Genomic DNA, 25,290 nt, shown 5'->3' with positions numbered 1-25,290 from the left:
TTTACTATTTTCAACATTGTAGAATAATACTGAAGGCATCAAAACTATGAAATAACACATATGGAATCATGTAGTAACCAAAGAAGTGTTAAACAAATCAAAATATATTTAATATTTGAGATTCTTAAAAGTAGCCACCCTTTGCCTTGATGACAGCTTTGCACACACTCTTTACACATTCTCTCAACCAGCTTCATGAGGAATGCTTAGTCTTAAAGGAGTTCCCACATATGCTGAGCACTTGTTGGCTGCTTTTTCTTTACTCTGTGGTCCAACTCATCCCAAACCATCTCAATTGGGTTGAGGTCGGATGATTGAGGAGGCCAGGTCATCTGATGCAGCACTCCATCACTCTCCTTCTTGGTCAAATAGACCTTACACAGCCTGGAGGCGTGTTTTGGATCATTGTCCTGTTGAAAAACAAATGATAGTCCCACTAAGCGCAAACCAGATGAGATGGCGTATCGCTGCAGAATGCTGTGGTAGCCATGCTGGTTAAGTGTGCCTTGAATACTAAATGAATCACTGACAGTGTCACCAGCAAAGTATCCCCACACCATCACACCTCCTCCTCCGTGCTTCATGGTGGGAACCACACACGCGGAGATCATCCGTTCACCTACTCTGCGTCTCACAAAGACACGGTGGTTGGAACCAAAAATCTCAAATTTGGACTCATCAGACCAAGGACAGATTTCCACCATTTTAATGTCCATTGCTCGTGTTTCTTTGCCCAAGCAAGTCTCTCTTCTTATTGGTTTCCTTTAGTAGTGGTTTCTTTGCCGCAATTTGACCATGCAGTTGCTGTTGAGAAGTATGTTACTTGAACTCTGTGAAGCATTTATTTGCGCTGCAATTTCTGAGGTGCAGTTAACTCGAATGAACTTATCCTCTGTAGCAGAGGTAACTCTGGATCTTCCTTTCCTGTGGTGGTCCTCATGAGAGCCATTTTCATCATAGCACTTGATGGTTTTTGCGACTGCACTTGAAGAAACTTTCAAAGTACTTGACATTTTCGAGATTGACTGACTTTCGTGTCTTAAAGTAATGATGGACTGTCGTTTCTCTTTGCTTATTTTAGCTGTTCTTGCCATAAAATGGACTTGGTCTTTTACCAAATAGGGCTATCTTCTGTATACCACCCCTACCTTGTCACAACACAACTGACGCAAACGAATTAAGGAAAGAATTTCCACAAATTAACTTTTAACAAGGTACACCTGTTAAATGAAATGCATTCCAGGTGACTACGTCATGAAGCTGGTTGAGATGTGTTATGTGTTTTGATTTCTTCACTATTATTCTACAATGTAGAAAATAGTACAAATATAGAAAAACCCTGAAATGAGTAGGTGTGTCCAAACTTTTGACTGGTACTGTATGTCAGTCACTCAGTCAAAACAGAAAAAAAACGGAAGGGTGGTGACGAAGGAGTTAGAGACCAAAAAGGGCTCTTGAGGTCGACGCTGCTAAATGTTTGAAATTAACCGATTTCTTTGCTAAAACGTCTGGTTCTGCTGGTCTGAGTGCTCTGTCTGTGTCTGTAAGAAATGACAGATCATCATCTGCATTGGTGCAGTCTAGGTAGGAATAAAACAGAGAAAAACACTCACACACACTGACACAGATCATGTAGCCAGTTAGGCCTAATATGTTCCTGTCTATTTCATACCCTACTATAGTAGGCTAATTAGGGGAGGGGGATTCGGGGGACCATTTAAACACTAGGCTACTAGCAATATAGCCTAACAAGTCAGATTGGCTTTTATAACACATAGGTAAGGCAATAGTCCTCTACTAGACCTTTACACAATGTTCTTTACTAAACACAAGTCACCATGTATATCAATAAAGGTCCATTTGGGGACTGTCTGGGTATTTTCATTGTTTTAACAATGTTTATTAACTTCTGAATCGCAGTCTCTTCAGCTCAGCAAGTGAGTTTATAAGGTGCTGTTAAGTCCTGTCTATCTCTCGCTTATTTCATTCGATGGATGGCTATCACTTGTTGGCAGAAAGATATGCATACGCGCGCGGAACTGTCAAACGAAGCACAACGCTGGAAATCTATCCGCATCTTTGACAAACACAGAAGGTTGTATATTGAATTCAACAGAAGAAAACAAAGGGAGAGAGAGAATATGCCAGTTCCTTAATCTAGCCATGGGCTACAGCCAAAACATTAAGGAACTTGCAGTCTTTCTCTTTCTGTTTTCTTCTGATGAATTATACACCCATATGCTCTTTTGCCTCCAGAACAGCCTGGATTATTCGGGGCGTGGAAACATTGCTCAATTGGTATCACGGGACCTAACGTGTACCAGGAAAACATTCCCCACACCATTACACCACCAGCCTGTACTGTTGACAGCCAGCAGGATTGGGCCATTAACTCATGTTGCTTACGACAAATCCTGACTCTGCCATCAGCATGACGCACCAGGAATCGGGATTCGTCGGACCAGGTAATGTTTTTCCACTCCTCAATTGTCCAGTGATGGTGATCACGTGCCCACTGGATGAGATGCCGTTCTGCACACCACTGTTGTACTGCGCTGTTATTTGCCTGTTTGAGGCCCGCCTGTTAGCTGGAACGATCTCTCATCAACAAGCGGATTTCGCCCACAAGACTGCCGCTGACTGGATGTTTTAATACCACGCTCAAAGTCTCTTTAGGTCACTATTATCAGAAATTAGTGTTACCAGTGTTTCAACTACAGTGCAACTAGCATGTCATCTACAACAATATAAATGCAATATTTTCATGAATGTATATACATTTGTGTTTATCTTGTGGCTAATTCTCAATACGTAACAATTATACAACTGAAATCAGACATTTGTTTGCTTCCTTTATTTAGCTTCCTTTATAAAACATGACAGTTCATGACATGCATTACTATTTAAATGCACTGTTCTCCCTCTATGTTAAAAGAAACATTGTATGAAATGCATTGTTAACATGTCTTGGTTATTTAACTTGTTTCAAAGCACAGTACATCTTGTTTCATTATATCGTACTGGTGAAACCGGTCTGTACAAATTGCTGCATGATTACAGTACCATTTCCAAAACGAAGCAACAAACAGTACATGATGTATGTCATAGTTTTGTTGTTTACATCAATATTCAACCATTCCAGGTGCTGCACATGGTTTACCTGAATCTTAAAAAAGACTATAAAACATTACATGTCAATGTACAACAATTCAGATTTTGATCAATAAAATCACAATATTATACTGTATTTCTATCTTACACTTTGTGGTCTAAATCTAAAATTAGGTCTGGATTCAATCCGTAGTGCCGAAGTTCAGCGCTGCAGTGTGCTTGAAATGTAAAGGTAATTTCCGATTGAGCCGGCATATGCAGCGTTTGCCGTGAATGAAGTCTCCACTAAAACGGGAACATTCCCTTTAAATGTCAATCGGGCAACAAAGTGGAACTTCGGCAATAAGCATTGAATCCGGCCCTTAGTCAAATATATCTTCTGTGGCTCTTGCTACAACAACAGAGAGCAGTTTTACATGTATTGATTCAAATGCAATCAATACAATTCAAAGTAATGTACAGTGCAGGCTAGTGAAGCACGTTGTTGTGCATGCTCTCTCCTTACAGCGGTCACAGTCCAGCTTAAACAACATGCAACCACTTTGCATTCTCCTCTGCTACTCATACCTCTAAAATATATATTTTTTAAATCATAATTTGTTTTAGAAAAATACCTGAATTCCTTGAGATGTGAAAAAAACAACGAGCAACAGCTTAGTTTACCCAGGAGATGACCAAGGCCAGAGGACCACTGTAGCCTACATACTACATTTCCCATCATGCCTTGCCTACAACCTGATAGTAGTGATCCCCTCCTACTGACAAATGACCAGGTTCAGCTTAACTGTGCCAATAATGCACAAATATTATGGCTATACCACACTGGTCATTCTATTCACATGGTGTGAACTGAGTCAAATAGCCACTCTTGCTCTACGGATCCAACAGTTGGCTACGGTAGAAGATGTTCATTCCCATAGAAAGTTGTAATGAGCAAGTAAGCCGATACACATTGCAAACATGATCAGCTCCACATTATATACAGTACATTAACTGAAGTTTGGACTCCACACGAGTCACTGCGGTGTTTGTGATTCGTACCCACACCCGGGCTAACATACAGGGTGAACCAATGGGCTCGCAGTAGAGCCCTCCGGTCACATCAAGTCTACAGTAGATGCACTTTATCCAACACCAGATTTCACTTTTTGCAAATCCAATCAGTATTCCACAATGATTCAACGTCATCTCACAGATTTTTGTTGTTGTTGAAATGACATGGAAACCATGTTGATTCAAACTAGTCTGCCCAGTGGGTTGTGACACAGAATCTTCATCTATTTCACATCCTAACACCTCTAATTCATATTTTATTGAAAAACAAAGTCATTACAAAGACCGATTACCACGTTTGTCTCCAAGAGGATGGGTTCTAGTGGGTGATTATAACAGTGGTTTCAGCTGGCTTATGTCTGGCGGTGTTCTCTGTGTCTCCTGTCCAAGGCACGGTAGGGAGGGAGGGATGCATGGGTGGTTGGTTCTCCGGAGAGGCCCTGGCTGTGATTAAGGTGCCTCTGTATGTATTGGGCCCTGGGAGACCCCTGGCCCCTTAAAGGGTGATCCTGGCACAGTGGTGTTTGAGTTTGCAGGGCAGCACGCCCCGGTTGAGCTGGTAGAACTCCACTAGCTGGATCAGATCAGTGAAGCGTGTGTGACCGTCGTCCAGACTGTAGAACAGATCGCCCTCGTCATCCACCTAACACACACACACACAAGCTTGAGCATGTCATCTAAAAGATAAGAGAAGTGCACATACCAAAACAAGGGGTTATACTCACCGGTAAGATCTGAAAGTGTTTGATTCTCTGTGTGTGGCACAGTGACAGTACAAATGTCTTGGGGTTGCTTTGGCTGTCCCTTAGAAGAAATACTCTGAAAACAAAAGAAAAAATCTCAGTTTCTTCAGGAACACCTTGGGACAATTTTGTAAATGGTATTTCTGTCCGTTTGAAGAAAAAAAAGTGTAGGGAGGAAAATACAAAAGCTACACTGAACAAAAATATAAAACGAAACATGTAAAGTGTTGGTCCCCTGTCTCATGAGCTGAAATATAAAGATCTCCGAAATGTTCCATATGCACAAAAATGTTACGCACACATTTTTGACATTCCAGTTAGTGAGCATTTCTCCTTTGCCAAGACAAGCCATCCGCCTGACAGGTGTGGCATATCGAGAAGCTGATTAAACAGCATGCTCATTACACAGGTGCACCTTGTGCTGGGAACAACAAAAGACCACTCTAAAATGCGCAGTTTTGTCACACAACACAATGCCACAGATGTATCATGTTTTGAGGGAGCGTGCAATTGGCATGCTGACTTCAGGAATGTCCACCAGAGCGCTTGCCAGAAAATGTAATGTACATTTCTCTACCATAAGCAATCCTCAACGTAATTTTAGAGAATTTGGCAGTACGTCCAACTGGCCTCATAACCGCAGACCACATGTATAGTGTTGTGTGGGCAAATGGTTTGCTGATGTCAACGTTGTGACCAGAGATGCGGTGGTGGTTGGGTTAAGGTATGGGCAAGCATAAACTACGGACAACGAACACAATTACATTTTATCGATGGCAATTTGAATGCACAGAGATACCGTGACGAGATCATGAGGCCCATTGTCGTACACAATTCCTGGAAGCTGAAAATGTCCCAATTCATCCATGACCTGCATACTCACCAGACATGTCACCCATTGAGCATGTTTGGAATGCTCTGGATCGACGCGTACGACAGCGTGTTCCAGTTACAGCCAATACCCAGCAACTTCGCACAGCCACTGAAGAGGACTGGGACAACATTCCACAGGCCACAATCAACAGCCTGATCAATACTATGCGAAGGAGATGAGGCAAATGGTGGTCACATCAGATTCAGATTGTTTTTCTGATCAACGCTGCTCCATTTTTTTAAAAAAGGTGTCTGTGGCCAACATGTGAAATCCATAGATTAGGGCCTAATTCATTTAAATTGACTGATTTCCTTTGAAATCGTTGCATGTTGCGTTGATATTTTTGTTCAGTATATTTAGAGTTCTTTGCGACAAAACACACAGAAAAGTGCCTGATGCTGCTCACCCATCAATCAGACCTTGTTGAGTGATCAAGCGGTGTGCCTCATCTCTGGACAGTTTGCTGTGGAACCAGGGCTGGGCCATATGGAGGGCTGCAAAACACACAGGGCGACCATGGTGAATTTCATTAGGCACCAAATGGAGGAAAACATACACACTCTTAGAAAAAAAAGGTGCTATCTAAAACCTAAAAGGGTTCTTCAGCTTTCCCCATAAGAGAAACCTTTGAAGACCCCTTTTTAGTTCCAGGTAGAACCCTTTACACAAACGATTCTACATGGAATCAAACACGGTTCTCCAATGGGGACAGCCGAAGAAACCCTTTTGGAACCTTTTTTTCTAAGTGTGCAGAAACTGGGAGGGGCTGTCCTGAAATTGTCCAATAAGAAATTATTGTTTTCAGTTGTAAAATGGATGAATACCACCCATGAATATGACCCCACCCCATTCTGCACGGTTGGTTAATGACTTGTAAGTAAGCATTTCACGGTATGTTGTATTCGGCGCATGTGACAGATAAAATTTGATTTGACGCCGGAAGGGAGTAGACACTGGTGGCGGAGTCATTAAATTAGCTACTTGTATAATCTTTGCATTGTAATTTCAGAAAATGTCCATAATATATCTGCAGTTATAGTGGAATGATAGTGATTCACAATATTTTTTCACCCCAAAATTATTTTGGCCCAATTCAAAATCGTATTCTAAAATACAGACTTTCTATTTGACAACAAAAGCCAGACCGGCTTCTGGGAAAACTGCACCCTCCCTCTCATCGGCGTCACTAAGAGGCATGGTCATCTCCTCCTCGATCACGGTCATCTCCTCCTCGATCACATTGAACAAAAGCAGACTTGGGAAAGCGGGCAATGTAGAAGTCGCGCTATTATTTCGTGGTTGCTAAAATTCTACACTCGTCGCTGAAGTTCAGTTTATGTGAGAAAACAATCCCTGAATGGTGTAGGGAATCATTGTACCATCTAAATGGCTGTGAAATATCTTTTCAATAACAAAATAATATTGTTTTTACGGCTGTTTGGTCCATGCTATCCGTAACCCCATTGAAATTGACACTTTAAATCATTAGGGTTAAGGTTAGGGTTTAGGATAGGGACATCCCAAGGATTCTGGACTGCACTAACCTCTTCACCATGTTAACAGGAAAATGGGATGCGGGGGAGGGGGGTTGTTTGGAATACAGCATAGGTGTTGTTACAATTCACCTAGATTCCACATGGTTGATACATTCTACATGTAGCACCTTTAAGTGTATTTGGTCAGGAGGGATGTGACTGCATTCCTGGGAGTTGCTGCCTGCATGGTAAAAAAATGGCCTTCTACTAACCTATGTTTGACATGGGACTCTGGGAGGTGGATGGGCTTCCATGGGAGCTCAGACGGTGGCAGCTTTTCCTCTGAAGGGAAGGAGAGGAGGAGTTCCAGTATCACACGCTTGGACTATTTTCACATGGGTGCATCATCATTTCACACCTTATACACATTTTGGGCATTGACAAAGCATCTGTTGTCAGGTATTCAGTCATGGTAAAATAATCCTTTAAGCACTATTGCAGGACCAGTGTGTCACTAGTGTGTCATGCTGAGTAGAGAGACATGATGTCAGAGAGAGAACCAAATGGCCTACCCTCCATGAGAGCCCCTCCTCCACGGCTACGGACAGCGCCTCCGATGGGTTCTCGATCACCCGGCTCTTGTGTCCTGAGAAGTCCATGGCCACCAAGGAGTTCTCGGAGATACTTCTCTGGAAATGTACATCATGTTTGAGGTAGTATATATTATTACGAGTATACAGGGTAACAGTGTTTGAAATGTAGAAAATATGTGTACAGATGGTGAGTGAAAGGTTATAGGAGAAGCACATTCATGCTTTCTGTGTGTGGTATTGTGCTGCCATCTAGTGTCTGAGAAGTGTGACTTGAGTATAATTTCTAGATGATTCCGAGCAGAATGTGCTCAAGTGACTGGTGATTAGAGCGGTTTGGAATAGAATGACACATAGCATTGACGGTAGTCCCTTAAACTCTCACAGCCACTGGTTCAAAATAATCACACACAAAATAAAATATTTCTTATCAGGATTAGGATTGTTATATTGTTGCTGCCTTGCTATGTTGTTGTCTTAGGTCTATCTTTATGTAGTGTTGTCTCTCTTGTTGTGAAGTGTGTTTTGTCCTATATTTATATTGTATTTATTTATTTATTTTTAATCCCAGGCCCCCGTCCCCGCAGGAGGCCTTTTGCCTTTTGGTAGGCCGTCATTGTAAATAAGAATTTGTTCTTAACTGACTTACCTAGTTAAATAAAAAAATGAAAACCTAACCTCAGGAAAGGGGGATACCTAGTCAGTTGTACAACTGAATGCATTCAACTGAAATGTATCTGAATCAGAGAGGTGCGGGGGGGGGGGCTGCCATAATCGACATCCACATTTTCGGCACCCGGAGAACAGTGGGTTAGTTGTAACAAAGTGACTAGTGTTGACTTTAAGGTAGAAACATGTGAATCCTTCTTAGACTCTTCTCCGGTCCATTCAGATGATGTAAATATAATTCTGGCGTTCCCAGACATCAGTGTGCAAACAAACTGATTGCTCCTTTCCTTGACATGTCTCAATTTTCAGTTTGGTTTCGTTAAGATCTAATTCTTTGTCCGGCGGTCTAGTCTAGCGGCGTGCTGTGCTCTAGGCCAGGGGTACTCAACTACTATAATATACAGTCATTATTGCTCATCAATCATTTTGGACCAGTCTATATGTCAGTGCTGGGGGTTGGTCTAGCGCAGGGGTACTCAACTACTATAATATACAGTCATTATTGCTCATCAATCATTTTGGACCAGTCTATATGTCAGTGCTGGGGGTTGGTCTAGCGCAGGGGTACTCAACTACTATTTGAGAAGGTTCCTAGGTGGCAAAGGTCAGGATGGATATCGTCCTTTATCAGCGTTGTGGTACAGCCGCAGTAACAAACATAGTCGTCTACGACTTAGGAAACATGTTGTTATATAAAATGTACATTAAACATGTGCAACATTGCTGAAGAACAAAAGTGGTTGCATAATTGTCTATGCAAAAAGTGCACTGTGAACCATTGTACATGGGCGTTGAATCAAACAAATAAAGTGCATGTTTTCTGGAGAACAAAGGAGAGTTGAACAAAAACAATAATCTGAAAGCACATAATGTCTCTGTGGGCCGTGCAATATTCATGGAGAAGTCACTCTGGGCCTTGCATCAATGAGAGAAATGACACTTTCTGTCTCCTGACAATGTTTTGAACTTTGGCACAAATGGTGTGAGAGCAACTTGAGACACTGGTGCCGTTGTTCATTGCTGAACATAGAGCGGTATTTGTTTTAATAAAGTTCATTGTGGAGAAAGCTGATTCACAGCTGTATGTGGAGCCAAACATGGTCAAGATGTATAGTGCCAGTTTCTTGAGAACAGGGACATCAGCTGCAGGCACCATCTTTCCCCAGAAAGTAACAGGGTCACAGTCACCAGTCTGCTCCTTCAAAGACACATTTTCTTGCAGCTCAATCAACTCCATTTGCAGTGAGGCAACATCTACCCATCTGAAGATCTGTTTTGCTTCTTCTGACAACTTTGTCACATTTGTGACCGAGAAGGGGTTCTGGATGAGCAGCAGCAGTTCTCTTCCAACCGTGCAGTCATCAAAGCGAGCCTTGAAGTTTTCCATCAGCTTCTGGATGAAATCAACATGGTTTGGGAACATCTTTGTCTCCCTGCATTTGCACCAGAAGATTGGGGAAGTGGACAAGTTCTCCCTGGAGATCATTCTTGAAAAGCTCCAATTTCTTCTGGAAAGCCCGGACTGCTGTTATCATATCACACACTGTGTTGTGCCATCCCTGCAGCTTAACATTCAGTTGATTAAGGTGTGATGTAATGTCTGTCAAAAATGCAACTGTTCCCATCTTCTCCTCATCTTCCAAAAACTCCAAAAACTAAGTTGCCTTGTCACTCTTTTGCTATGATAAGAAAGCTTTGATTTCTTCCCGAATGGCCCAAAAGCGTTCCCAAACTCGGCCTTTGCTGAGTCATCTGACATTGTTGTGCAGTAGTAAGTGAGCAGAATTGGCGTTGGCCTCTGTCAGAATGCTTCGTAGAAGGCGGTGTTGTAAGGATGATGTGGCTCTCAAAAAATGGATAAGTTTCATCATCGTTGCCATGACCTCAGAATACTCTTTTCCCAGACTGGCACACAGAACAGATTGATGGATGATGCAGTGGTATGACGTCAGGTCAGGGTGGTCCTCTTTTAAACGTGCAACCAGTCCCCTCCCTCTTCCTAACATGGCTGGAGCGCCATCTGTGAAGGAGACCACAGACTTCAGATCTATCCTGCTTTTTGTCAGCATCCCTTTGATGGCCTCATGGGATATCCTCTCCCCGTGTGTGTGCTTCTAGATTTGTTAAGCCCAACAGCTCCCCACAGAATTATAAAATCTGACAAACACCAGAAGCTGGGCATTATCAGTGTCATCTGTTGATTCATCCACAGCTAATGGAATGCGTGGTGCATTCTGAATGGCCTCATCAAGTTGTGAAGTCAAATCTTCAGCTAATATTTCAGTTCCCCTCATTGCTGTGGAATCTGACAGTGGGATCGGTTTGATCTTTTCTCTGAGCTCATCTTTTTGTTGACCTTCAAGCAAGGTGTCAGCGACTTCACACATGCATTATTTTACCATCTCAGCGTCTGAAAAGGTTTTGGTTGTGTTTTCCCAAAACCCAGGCTATCCTCAGTGAACACTCCATTGTACGTTGTTGGGCTGTCAGGGAATCGACAAGGACTTCTGGTGGACCTCTCATATTGGAATTTTAGTTGGTTCATCTGGTTTGTTCTCACCTCCGTGTTCAGAGGATACGTTTGATCTAAATTACTATGCCTGGTGTCATAATGGCGCTTAACATGGGCACTTTTCACGAGGGCTACGGACTCACTGCATATCAACCACATTGGTTTTGTGCAAGTTGCGGGTAGAATAAATACATACTGTTCCGTCCACTTGTCTTTGATTATTTGGTTTTCAGCGCCAGCTTTTCATTTTGTTTTAACAAGCCATATTAACAAAGATACTGGTAACTAAGCTCCCATCTGTGATATTAACAGTTGAACAGCGGTCAAATCTTTCTGCCTGCTTGTCCCAAGGTTCCGCAGAGGATATTTGGATTGATGTTATTGGGTAAGACGCGGCCTCTTGTATTTGCATATAACCACGCGATTGGATTAGACAGGGCACTAGTTGAGGTGGGCGTTGTTTTTGAGAGAAAGACAGGTTGCTGAGTTAGAGGCCGATGCGCCCGGTAGATTTTTTAAAAAGCTGTCAAAAATAATTGATTAACTTTATATAACAAAATGCGACGTTGTCCGGTCCGTATTGACCCTTCTCTGGGTCCGGACCCAGACTGCGATCCGCCAGTTGAGTTTGGCTGCTCTAGGCTGTAGCGGCTGTACGGCAGGGTAAAGGAGATTAAGCAGCGCCATGACCCCTCTACAGTATATCCTGTACCCTAACCTAATATACTCCCCAAGCATGTTCCCAGAAGCTGGGTTAGTCTAGGAGTGCATCCCAAATGGCACCCTTTCCCCAGTTATAGTACACTACTTTTGACCACAAGTGCACTACTGTACATAGAGAATCGGGTGCCATTTGAGATGCATCCTAGCCCTTCCCTTTGCAGCGCTGAGCTCAGGGTCCCAGACCCATGCCTGGACACTCTGTGCATTCCTCTGACAGCAAAGTAGAAGTGACGAGGTGTTAAGTCTGAGAGCAGCTGATCTCTGGTTATTTTTAGAGGAGCCAGGCTCCTCGAACATGTTCCAGTGCCCAAAATAGAACATGTGTTTACTCATAAAGAATACTGGAATTTGAGGGGGAAACGCTTTCATTTTAGACTATTCTAGAAGATCACTCCGGTATGACTACTAGACTGTGTGTTCTGGGTCATGTGCTTTAAACAGTGTACCGGCACATTGGTATTTACACACCACTTACCATAGGTGAAGCTTTCTGTTTCTGGTGTGGTTGAATGAAGTTTTGGTACAGCTGCAACCCATACTGCAACACAAAACAGTAGGTGATAACGTTGTTCAGTAGGCACCGATCAGACATGATGAGGCATGGATGGATGGCATACAGTAGTCAGTTGGGGGTCAGGAAAGACCACACTACTAGAGTTGTGCTGACTTTGGAGATCTGGAGACACTTGACAGAGGTCGCATCCCCAATGGCACCCTGTTCCCCACATAGTGCACCACTATGACCCCTGGTCAAAGGTGGTGCACTATATAGGGAATAGGGTGTACATTTGGGACGCACACAGACAGAGGATGTGATAAGGGGGCAGCATGGTGACTGTACCTTAAAGAGGCGCATGGCAGTGACCCAGCAGGTTCTGGTTTGCTCATCATCTGCACACAACAGCTTGAGGTCTCGGGGAGAGCCACGCTTAGTCGACTGGAGGATCATCATGAAGAGAAAGCATGAGTTTATCAAACAGAACACGGAAATGACTTTCCTTTCCTTAATTGTGCCTGATGGGATAAATACAGTTCCATTGAATAACTTAACATTGTAAAACACCAAAGTATAGGTTTATAGATAGAAAATGCAAAAGTACCTTGACACAGAAGCCATAGTCCGTCGGCGCTCCGTGTATCTTCTTCGCCGATAGTAACGTGTAGACGTCGCCGTCACTGAACTCGGCAATAAACTGGAGATGCCTTGGTTCCTGTGAATAGAGAACAAGAAACGTCTCAAATCTCCACATGCCTTTCAGTGTTCATTATTGTGTTTATGTCACATCACCCCCCAACACACGATGCTACATTGCAACCAGGGGTTCTTCTTGCATGCCACTGTGGAGTAGCCTCAAGTTCCATTACAAATCCAACTATGTGAGGGATCGGGGTAGAAATGTGAACAATGCAGGGGTGCCCAGTGTGAGGACAGATGCTAAGCAAGTGCCCTGGTCGATTGTGATCACAGACTAAAAGTGATCGTTGTTTTAGCTGCAGACTCCTTCGAGCTGAGAGGTGGGACAAGGTTGGCACACTTCAACATAGTCAAGCAAATAGTATTGCCCTATCCATTACACTGTAGGTGTGGCTAGTATGTATATTTAGTGTTAAAGATAGGACCAAATATGTGACAAAGTGATAGGAGCTTTATTAATACTATAAGCATACTGTCAGGGAGCCAAAGCAAAGGAGCACAAAGCAAACCATTGTTGAAACTATGTGACTGCGACACAACATTCTCACTTCCCTGTTGCACAGTGTCAAGCACAGGTACAGTCAGGTGCATAATTATTGGCACCCTTGATAAAGATTAGCAAAAAATACTGTATCAAATAAATACAAATCTATTTCTCTGAGCAATTGTATTATTATAAAAAAATATCATTTCAACCCAAAATGTTTTTGCATACAATTTAGCTCAGTATTTGAATTATTTATTTTATAGAGTATTTTTTGCCCATCTTTATCAAGGTTAGAATAATTATGGACTTGACTGTAGGTATAGTTGTCTGGGTATGTGTTGACTGACTGGCAATGTGTATGACACCAACCAAAATTGTAGCCAAAACCAATGTACTCATGAGCATAAATCACATCATATCAAACAAAAATAATTAAATCAAATCTAACTTCTGTTACTAATTGGATTGCCTATATTGGAGATTGCAAACCCGGGTCATTTTGTGCTCTAGTCTAAAGAACAGCTCTTCTGTAGTTGGGAGAGGGGGAAGTGGTTGGTTTGGCACAGTGCTGTGCAGGTCTAAGATTCACCTGTCATCCACGGGTGTTGAGGGCTCAGTCCTTGGCAGTGGCATGCCATCTGACCTGAGGGAAAGCTAGCTCAACCAGTTCCACAGAGCAGCCAGGGAACAATAGAGCTAGCTACTCCCCTACTGTACACCACACCACTCTGGCAAATTGACACAGGCTTCTCACATGAACCCATAAAGCAGCAGGTAAAACAAGTTCAGTTCTCTCCTTAAACCTACTTGCTTTTTTGCAAAAACACTACTTTTTAACACTTTTTTTGAAGGAAATCTTTGTAATTCATATTGTAATCCATTAAAGGCCATGTTTCATTGAAATCTGGAAAAACGTGACAACAGTTACTTTAATATTGAAACATTTATAGACTACACACTTATATAACACATGCTATTGACTGACCTTTGATGTCCCCTTGTTTGAGAAGTAGAGACCTGACCTCCTCAAGACAAAGTAGAACTTCTTCCAAGACTTCCTGCCTTGTTCTTTGGCATGGAGGTGCCCATGGATCTCTGGACAAGTGCTTGAGTTGAGAAATGTCTGTCGGACAGAAAAATAGTCCTTAAATACTGTAGCAGCAACACTGAGGGGCGGTTTCCCGGACACAGATTAAGCCTGGTCTTGGAGAACAGAGAATCTGGATCGAGTCTCTTCGAAAGTGCTTTTTTTTACCCTTTGCTTAATCTGTGTCCAGGAAACTGGCCCTAACTCTGTAACTTTAAAGTGAAGCAACATGTAGAATGTTGCTTAATAGATACCTGTATTAGCTGAGAATGGTCCATAATCCCATTGGTTTCACTTGATAAGGACACCATGTCATCTGGGAAAAAATCCTATCAATATGAAAAACAACATCAGTCATAACACACAGGCTCTTTACATCAGCTATCCATTACTGGTCCAGCTGAGTGCATTTAGAAAACAGGCGGTATAATGTACTAATTAGTTCACAATTGTTTTGCTAATCACACCCTGGTCTTACCAGCGGTTTATTGAAGAATTCATATTTGGCATAGTTCTTCCGGAAATATAGGCGACTCTCTGTGTCCATGCCCCACCCGGACAGCACCTCCATCACATATTCATGGTCTTCTATGGTTCTTTCTGGTCAAAACAAGAGAAAGAAATGTCAACGTAGAGACCACAAAAGACAAAAGAAAGAGAGGGAGAGGAAAGTGAGATGAATAAAGTTAGTAAAATCTACAGTATCCAACCATGTTCCTCATCACAATACCATATAGTCAAACATTAAAGGTTTAGAATAAAGTTCTCAGAAGTTCAAACACATAATCAGGATCATACAGTACACATTACAGTGGTTATAACTGTTCAGAATCATAACAGTAATATAAACTGGTTTAGTGCCCACGGCCCACATACAGTACAATAAGGCCTGTGTCAGAGCAGGGCATGTGCTTTGCTACCTCTAAAACCGTGCAGATTGATTATTAACCCTTTAAGTAGAGATAGATGAATACATAGCTTAAGGTGGGAGTTACAGTACGAGTCCTGGCTCTGTGGGTATTATTATTTAGATGTATTACCGAACATTACTCAAATGAATATTAACTGTTACAATGGAAAGTAGTCATTTGGAGGCAGTCGTCTGGACACTGGAACACTGCACAGCCGTTTGAGGCCAAGTCATTCCCATAGTATGACCAAAGTCGAGGCAAGGTGGTGGTTATGCTGGTCAGGATGGTTTGTGCTGTTTGTACTGTTTCCAAACTTTGCATCTGCACTGTTCAAGTAAATGTGATTTTGTCAAATAAATGGAGGAAATGGTTAAAAGTCGTCCTTGTGCATAGAGTTGTATGGTTTAACTTTGCAATCATTGTTTTTTGTTTGGCACAATATACGTCTCAGCAGCATTGTTACCGTGGAATTGCCCTGCAATGTCTCTCTAGTATCTTTAGTGGCCTATTTTTACAAATGTATTCATTAGGAATCCCATTTCATGTCTGAAAAGCAGCTTTTCATCTCAACACGAGCACCGCATTAAGTGCTGAGAGGCTTTACGCAAAATATTACATCTACAGTACCAGTCAAAAGTTTGGACACACCTTTTTTTTAAACAATTTTCTACATTGTAGAATAATAGTGAAGACATCAAAACTATGAAATAACACATATGGAATCATGTAGTAATCAAAAAAAAGTGTTAAATCAAAATATATTTTATATTTGTGATTCATCAAAGTAGGTGTGTCCAAACGTTTGACTGATGTTGTAATTTGAGCAGCACTTCATTACAAACTCAGTGAAAGCAGATGCACTTCAACTAATTGTACAAGAAGAGCACAAGCTTAATTTGGCTTGACCAAGATTATGAGTGAATCAGGCCACATATCGTTATAGGAGGTTCTAAGGGCTCTAAAAGATTAAGAGGAACTGATGTGTGGGTGTCCCAAATGGCAACCTATTCCCTATATAGTACACTACCTTTAACCAGAGCCCTATGGGCCTTAGTCAAAAGTAGTGCACTATAAAGAGAATATGGTGCCATTTGGAACACAACCTGTATACGTCCTGTGTAGCTCAGCTGGTAGAGCATGACGCTTGCCAGGATTGTGGGTTCAATTCCACGGGGGAAAAGTACAGAGAAGGGGGGAAAAAAGTATGAAAATGTATTCAGTCACTGCTTACTGTAAATTGCTCTGGAATAGAGTCTGCTAAAGGACTAAAATGTATCTGCACAGAAGCACTGGAAAACAGTATTTTGTGTCAGTATGATAACATGACAAAACAGATGCTGAGGGTTGTAGAATACTACCTTTGGCAGCGATTACAGCCTCGAGTCTTCTTGGGTATGACGCTACAAGCTTGGCACACCTGTATTTTGGGAATTTCCCTGAATTTTTCTCAGCAGATCCTCTCAAGCTCGGTCAGGTTGGATGGGGAGCATCGCTGCACAGCTATTTTTAGGTCTCGCCAGAGATGTTCGACCGGTTTCAAGTCCGGGCTCTGGCTGGGCCACTCAAGAACATTCAGAGACGACCCGAAGCCAGGCCTGCGTTGTCTTGGCTGTGTGCTTAGGGTTGTTTTCCTGTTGGAAGGTGAACCTTCACCCCAGTCTGAGGTCCTGAGCGCTCTGGAGCAGGTTTTCATCAAGGACCTCTCCGTTAATCTTTCCCTCGATCCTGACTAGTCTCCCAGTCCCTGCTGCTGAAAAACATCCACACAGCATGATGCTGCCACCACCATGCTTCACCATAGGGATGGTGCCAGGTTTCATCAGACCAGATAATCTTGTTTATCATGGTCTGAGAGTCCTTTAGGTGACTTTTTGGCAAACTCCAAGCGGGCTGTCATGTGCCTTTTAGTGAGGAGTGACAACCGTCTGGCAACTCTACCATTAAGGCGTGATTGGTGGAGTGCTGCAGAGATGGTTGTCCTTCTGGAAGGTTCTCCCATCTCGACAGAGGAACTCTGGAGCTCGGTCAGAGTGACCATTGAATTCTTGGTCACCTCCCTGACCAAGGCCTTTCTCCCCTGATTGCTCAGTTTGGCTGGGCGGCCAGCTCTAGGAAAAGACTTAGTGGTTCCAAACTTCTTCAATTTAAGAATGATGGAGGCCACTGTATTCTTGGGGACCTTCAAATGCTGCAGAATTTTTTTGGTACCCTTCCCCAGATCTGTGCCTCAACAGAATCCTGTCTCGGAGTTCTATGGACAATTCCTTTGACCTCATGGCTTGGTTGTTGCTCTGACATGCAGTGTCTGTGGGACCTTATATACACAGGTGTGTGCCTTTTCAATTGAATTTACGACAGGTGGACTCCAGTTGTAGAAACATCTCAAGAATGATCCATGGAGACAGGGTGCACCTGAGCTCAGTTGAGTCTCATAGCAAAGGGTCTGAGTACCTATGTAAATAAGATTATTTTTTAATTTTATACATTTGCAAAAAATTCTAAACACCTGTTTTCGCTTTGTTATTATGGGGTATTGTGTGTAGATTGATGAGGATTTAAATGTAATCCATTTTAGAATAAGGCTGTAATGTAACAAAATGTATAAAAAGGGAAGGAGTCTGAATACTTTCTGAATGCAATGATTCATCATCAGGAAACAATTGACTCTACTAGAAGAGAAGCCACGTTTAGCTGACATTTTGACACATTTAATTTCTGGTTTTCATTCATCTAAAATTACCAAATGTTCCCGTAACAACATATACTGGGTGGTGAAATTATTAATTTCTCAATTATCATTCATCTCAAAAAAATAAATGTGTATTGAAAATTAAAAGCAGGAGACTCAGAGGAACACAGGAAACTTTGAGACACATTTTACTAAACTGGTTGAATGAGAACAGCACATTTCCAGCTAAATCAATGCTTAAAGACTCCGTTAAATAATGAACAGAACAGATGGGTAAGTTATGCAATCTAAGTGTGAAGAATGCTGCTGAGAAATGGTTAGAAGATAGAAGACAAGAGTCACTTTTGCTGCACAATTCAGTGTTTGCTGACCAACTTGTGGTACCAAAGAGCAGAATCACACTGGTGTGCCACAGAAAGAGTAACTGTTATTTTTTTTGTCAACAATCTACACATGTGTCTCTGCAATATCGAAGTGTTTAAAAAATAAAATAAATATTAGAAATTAAATAACTTAAAAATAGTCGTGGCATAAGTACTTAGCTCCATGAGTCAACAAATGTTAGAAACACATCGGACATCAATTACAGCTGTACGTCTTCTTGGTTAAATCTATAAAGATCTTTGCACACCTGGACTGTACAATATTTGCCAATTATTATTTTCTGAATTCTTCAAGCTCTGTCAAGATGTTGGGGATTATGGCTAGACAGCCATAGATTTTCCAGCAGATTTAAGTCAAAACTGGGTATCACTTTATTTTAAGGTATACATATTAGTCACTAATTAGTAGTTTATAAGTGTGTATATAAGCAGCTAAGAAGGTATTTATTCCGTGTTATTAGTCATGTATTAGGCCTTAAGTATTTTCTTATTCAAACATAAGTCATATTACTGGTCAATCATTGATAACTTCATTGTTAGCCATAATAAATACACATTAGTCGTTAATTAAGAGAAAGTTACACTTAAAATGAGTTCCCTGCTCTGAATTGTGGCCACATTTTTACTTGAAAAATCATCTTTACAGAAATGACCTCATTGGACAGAAAGGGGCACACAGAAAACATGCCACACAGAAAACATGCCAGTCAACATTTGATGTAAACACAACAAAACATCCATATACAGTATTTGAATGTTGGCTCTATGGCGTATATTATGTATTATGAAATGCAAAGGAGCACACCTCCCCACACCCATGAGCAACACCATATATTGTTTGCCTGAAACTGAGAATTTGTGTAGTTTCATTAGATAAGAGATTGATTCATATTAATGCCACACATTCAAGGTCGGGATTCAATCTGATCGCACAATGTTGACAATGCACCTTTTAAAGGGATAGTTAGAGATTTTGGCAATGAAACCCTTTATCTACTCCCCCAGTCAGATGAACACAGGGGTTGGAACCAAAATAGTTTTCCAATCATTTCGTTCTGAACAGAACCATTTTTTTTGTTCCGTTCCACTGTTTCGACCAGCAAAACAAAGTTCTGAACCGGTTCGAACTCCAAAAAAGTTAAGGTTTATATTGTTTCTTTTTTAACCTGTGAAATCAACTTTAAAATTGTTTTTACATTGAGCTCATTAAATGACTTCACCAATCAGTGCAGCTGGAGCAGGCAAGCTAGTTGTTTAAAAGCATAATGGGCAGACAAGTGTAGCCTATGGCACAAGATGCGACTGACATTTTGCTGGTGGGGAGAGAGCGAGAGAGGGTTGAGGAGAAGGCTTGAAGCGCTGGGCATCTTGCTATGACATGCATTATTTGAATTAGGTCCACATAATTACACCTAGGAGGAGTGGCTTCTACGGAGGAACTTTGAATTTCCTTTAAGCTAGCTAGCTAAAAAAAACTTGAGCTAGCTAGATAACAAGCTTGTGTGTGCAGAGCGGCACCAGAATTGAAAACACCTCTTACCTTTTTGTAGTTAATAAATCCAACGTGAAACTTGATAACTAGGACTATATTATCCTTAACTAGCTAATAGACCCAGTGTGCCTTGCAACGGGTGTACAGAGATGACCAGTTTACAGAGGAGTATAGAGTGCAGTGATGTGTCTATAAGGAACAGTGGTGGCAAATCTGATGGCTGAATGGTAAAGACCATCTAGCCGCTCGAGAGCACCCTTACCTGACAATCTATAAATTACATCTCCGTAGTCTTTATGTAGGCCGTAATTGTAAATAAGAATTTGTTCTTAACTGACTTGCCTAGTTAAATAAAGGTTAAATCAAATAAATAAAAGTCTAGCATGGGTAGGATGGTCATCTGAATCAGGGTTAGTTAGGCAGCTGGGGATGAAAAAGGAGCGATTATGATAGAGGAAACCAAGTCCAGATTTTACTTTAGCCTGCAGCTTTGGTAAGTGCTGAGAGAAGGACAGTGTACCATCTAGCCATACTCCCAAGTACCTGTAAGCTCTAAACCCTCAGATGTAGTAATCACACTGGTGGGGAGAGGGGCATTCTTCTTACCAAACCACATTACCTTTGTTTTGGAGGTGTTCAGAACAAGGTTAAGGGCAGAGAAAGTTTGTTGGACACTAAGAAAGCTTTGTTGTAGAGCGTTTAACACAAAATCCGGGGAGGGGCCAGCTGAGTATAAGACTATCATCTGCATATAAATGGATGAGAGAGCTTCCTACTGCTTGAGCTATGTTGTTGATGTAAATTGAGAAGAGCGTGGGGCCTAGGATCAAGCCTTGGGGTACTCCCTCGGTGACAGGCAATGGCTGAGACAGCAGATGTTCTGACTTTATACACTGCACTCTTTGAGAGAGGTAGTAAGCAACCAGGCCAAAGACCCCTCAGAGACACCAATACACCTTAGCCGGCCCACAAGAAAGGAATGGTCTACCGTATCAAAGGCTTTGGCCAAGTCAATAAAAATAGCAGCACAACATTGCTTAGAATCAAGGGCAATGGTGACATAATTTAGGACTTTTAAGGTTGCAGTGACACATCCATAACCTGAGCCAAAACCAGATTGCGTACCCAAGAGAATACTATAGACGTCAAGAAAGCCAGTCAGTTGATTATTGACAAGTTATTCCAACACATTTGATAAACAGGGCAAAATAGAAATTGGCCTATTAACAGTTAGGATCAGCTTGATCTCCCCCTTTAAATAAAGGACATACCGTGGCTGCCTTCCAAGCAATGGGAACCTCCCCAGAGAGGAGAGACATCCTATCATCTCTTCCCTCTGCTCAAACCTTCTCCAACCTATCTCCTGATTCTGCCTCCTCAACCCTCCTCTCCTCCCTTTCTGCATCCTTTGACTCTCTATGTCCCCTATCCTCCAGGCCGGCTCGGTCCTCCCCTCCTGCTCCGTGGCTCGACGACTCATTGCGAGCTCACAGAACAGGGCTCCGGGCAGCCGAGCGGAAATGAAGGAAAACTCGCCTCCCTGCGGACCTGGCATCCTTTCACTCCCTCCTCTCTACATTCTCCTCTTCTGTCTCTGCTGCTAAAGCCACTTTCTACCACTCTAAATTCCAAGCATCTGCCTCTAACCCTAGGAAGCTCTTTGCCACCTTCTCCTCCCTCCTGAATCCTCCTCCCCCCTCCTCCCTCTCTGCGGATGACTTCGTCAACCATTTTGAAAAGAAGGTCGACGACATCCGATCCTCGTTTGCTAAGTCAAACGACACCGCTGGTTCTGCTCACACTGCCCTACCCTGTGCTTTGACCTCTTTCTCCCCTCTCTCTCCAGATGAAATCTCGCGTCTTGTGACGGCCGGCCGCCCAACAACCTGCCCGCTTGACCCTATCCCCTCCTCTCTTCTCCAGACCATTTCCGGAGACCTTCTCCCTTACCTCACCTCGCTCATCAACTCATCCTTGACCGCTGGCTACGTCCCTTCCGTCTTCAAGAGAGCGAGAGTTGCACCCCTTCTGAAAAAACCTACACTCGATCCCTCCGATGTCAACAACTACAGACCAGTATCCCTTCTTTCTTTTCTCTCCAAAACTCTTGAACGTGCCGTCCTTTGCCAGCTCTCCTGCTATCTCTCTCAGAATGACCTTCTTGATCCAAATCAGTCAGGTTTCAAGACTAGTCATTCAACTGAGACTGCTCTTCTCTGTGTCACGGAGGCGCGCCGCACTGCTAAAGCTAACTCTCTCTCCTCTGCTCTCATCCTTCTAGACCTATCGGCTGCCTTTGATACTGTGAACCATCAGATCCTCCTCTCCACCCTCTCCGAGTTGGGCATCTCCGGCGCGGCCCACGCTTGGATTGCGTCCTACCTGACAGGTCGCTCCTACCAGGTGGCGTGGCGAGAATCTGTCTCCGCACCACGTGCTCTCACCACTGGTGTCCCCCAGGGCTCTGTTCTAGGCCCTCTCCTATTCTCGCTATACACCAAGTCACTTGGCTCTGTCATATCCTCACATGGTCTCTCCTATCATTGCTATGCAGACGACACACAATTAATCTTCCCCCTTCTGATAACCAGGTGGCGAATCGCATCTCTGCATGTCTGGCAGACATATCAGTGTGGATGACGGATCACCACCTCAAGCTGAACCTCGGCAAGACGGAGCTGCTCTTCCTCCCGGGGAAGGACTGCCCGTTCCATGATCTCGCCATCACGGTTGACAACTCCATTGTGTCCTCCTCCCAGAGTGCTAAGAACCTTGGCGTGATCCTGGACAACACCCTGTCGTTCTCAACTAACATCAAGGCGGTGACCCGTTCCTGTAGGTTCATGCTCTACAACATTCGCAGAGTACGACCCTGCCTCACACAGGAAGCGGCGCAGGTCCTAATCCAGGCACTTGTCATCTCCCGTCTGGATTACTGCAACTCGCTGTTGGGTGGGCTCCCTGCCTGTGCCATTAAACCCCTACAACTCATCCAGAACGCCGCAGCCCGTCTGGTGTTCAACCTTCCCAAGTTCTCTCACGTCACCCCGCTCCTCCGCTCTCTCCACTGGCTTCCAGTTGAAGCTCGCATCCGCTACAAGACCATGGTGCTTGCCTACGGAGCTGTGAGGGGAACGGCACCTCCGTACCTTCAGGCTCTGATCAGGCCCTACACCCAAACAAGGGCACTGCGTTCATCCACCTCTGGCCTGCTCGCCTCCCTACCTCTGAGGAAGTACAGTTCCCGCTCAGCCCAGTCAAAACTGTTCGCTGCTCTGGCACCCCAATGGTGGAACAAACTCCCTCACGACGCCAGGTCAGCGGAGTCAATCACCACCTTCCGGAGACACCTGAAACCCCACCTCTTTAAGGAATACCTAGGATAGGATAAAGTAATCCTTCTAACCCCCCCCCTTAAAAGAGTTAGATGCACTATTGTAAAGTGGTTGTTCCACTGGATATCATAAGGTGAATGCACCAATTTGTAAGTCGCTCTGGATAAGAGCGTCTGCTAAATGACTTAAATGTTAATGTAAAAAGGTCAGAGATAGGTCAGATGATAGGGGCAGCAACCTTAAAGAAGGGTCTAAACCATCTGACCCCTAAGCAGCCTCCACTGCCCTGTCCAGTATGAAGGAAGTTAGCTTTAGTAACTAGCATTAGCACAATGACTGGAAGTCTACAGGAACTGCTAGCATTAAATTACCTGTAAAAGTCAAGCATGCTGTAACACACGATCAGATTGAATCCCAGCACAAGTCAACATTTTACGTAAATAATTAGCCACCATTTTACGTAAATACTTGCCACGAGTGCTAATATTATGGTAAATCTGATTCAAAAGACACACTATGGAAGTTTAGATGCCAATTGTTTATGTGAAATGTTTCACTTGATTTGTTGGCTATATGACATCATTTATGTGGGGAGGTGTGCCTCTTCTGTCCAATGAGGTAATTTCTGTAAAAACAAAATATGCAACTAAAAATGTGGCCTCACTTCAGAATAGGGAACACATTGTAAGGTACTATGTCCTTATTAGTCCCATATTGAGACAGCTTACTAAGAGTATGTTTCTGGTGTAACGTGCAATTAACAACTAATATGTCTTTATTATGGCTAACAATTAAGTTATTAATGATTGACCAGTAATATATGACTTGCTTGAATAAGAAAATACTTAATTAAGGTATAATACATGAGTAATAACAATACCTTATTAGTTGCTTATATACACAATTATAAACTACTAGTGTCACATATGTGTAACTTAAAATAAAGTGTTACCTAAAATGGTAACTTGGCCTCTTAGGAACAGTCACTGTCTTCTTGGTAAGCAACTTCAGTGTTGATTTGGCCTTGTGTTGTAGATTATTGTCCTGCTGAAAGGGGAACTCCTCTTCCAGTCTCTGGTGTAAAGCAGACAAGCAGGTTTTCCTCTAAGATTTTGCATGTGCTTAGCTCCATCCTGTTTCTTTTTATCCTGAAAAACTCCCCAGTATTTGCTGATGTCAAGCATACCCATAGCATGATGCAGCCACAACCATGCTTGAAAATCAGGAGGCAGTTACTCAGTGATGTGTTGTGTTGGATTTGCCCCAAACATTCAGCTCTGCATTTAGGCAAAAAGTGTATTCCTTTGCTGTACTTTTCGTCTTCTTCAGTAAGAAGTGCCTTTTTAAGTGCCTTTTTGAATACAAGATGCATGTTCTGTATATTTGTATTCTTCTTTTCACTCTGTCATTTAGGTCACTACAATGTTGTTAATCCATCCTCAGTTATCTACCAGCACAGACATTGAACTCTGTAGCTGTTTTAAAATCACCAATGGCCTCATGGTAACATCCCTGAGCAGTTTCATTCCTGTCCTGCAGCTCAGTTCAGAAGGACGACTGTATCTGTGATGTGTCTGGGTGGTTTAATTTATAAAAATCGACAGCATAATTATTAACTTAACCATGCTTAAAGAGATATTCAATGTCTGATTTGTTCTTGTTAGCCATGTACCTATCACTGCCCTCCTTTATGAGGATTTCAAAAAGCTCCCTGGTCTTTGTAGTTGAATCTGTGCTTGCAATTCAATACTTGACGGAGGGACCTTACAGATGTTGTATAAATGGGGGACAGAGGAAGGGATGGTCATTAAAAAAAATCACGTCAACCCCTATTATTTCACACAGAGTGAGTCCATGTAATTTATGTGATTTTTTAAGGCCACATTTTCCTCCGGAACTAATGTAGGTTTGCCTAAATACTTATGCAATGACAATATTTTAGTCGTTGCACAAACAAACTT

General features: G+C 42.6%; 1 protein-coding gene across 8 annotated transcripts in view; it reads right to left on the bottom strand.

Annotated features, from left to right (window-relative positions):
• Positions 1-2,839: 2,839 nt before the first annotated feature.
• The window catches only part of LOC139546926 (growth factor receptor-bound protein 14-like), a 54,247-nt gene continuing 31,796 nt past the window's right edge, over positions 2,840-25,290 (bottom strand). For 7 of the 8 annotated variants that reach the window (XM_071355886.1, XM_071355891.1, XM_071355887.1 and 4 more), the window contains 11 exons: positions 14,998-15,119; positions 14,774-14,848; positions 14,418-14,555; positions 12,851-12,961; positions 12,592-12,687; positions 12,226-12,288; positions 7,829-7,945; positions 7,529-7,598; positions 6,188-6,275; positions 4,890-4,983; positions 2,840-4,807 (listed from right to left, as the gene is read on the bottom strand). In XM_071355886.1, the coding sequence (XP_071211987.1) occupies positions 4,661-4,807; positions 4,890-4,983; positions 6,188-6,275; positions 7,529-7,598; positions 7,829-7,945; positions 12,226-12,288; positions 12,592-12,687; positions 12,851-12,961; positions 14,418-14,555; positions 14,774-14,848; positions 14,998-15,119 (1,121 nt within the window). In that variant the 3' untranslated portion in view covers positions 2,840-4,660. Of the gene's footprint in view, positions 4,808-4,889; positions 4,984-6,187; positions 6,276-7,528; positions 7,599-7,828; positions 7,946-12,225; positions 12,289-12,591; positions 12,688-12,850; positions 12,962-14,417; positions 14,556-14,773; positions 14,849-14,997; positions 15,120-24,281; positions 24,404-25,290 lie in introns of all 8 variants that reach the window. The other variant, XM_071355893.1, reaches the window with a different exon arrangement.

This window comes from Salvelinus alpinus, chromosome 20 (genome assembly GCF_045679555.1).
Source record: "Salvelinus alpinus chromosome 20, SLU_Salpinus.1, whole genome shotgun sequence".
In the NCBI taxonomy this organism is placed as follows: domain Eukaryota; kingdom Metazoa; phylum Chordata; class Actinopteri; order Salmoniformes; family Salmonidae; genus Salvelinus; species Salvelinus alpinus.
This window is presented reverse-complemented; position numbering and strand designations above follow the sequence as displayed.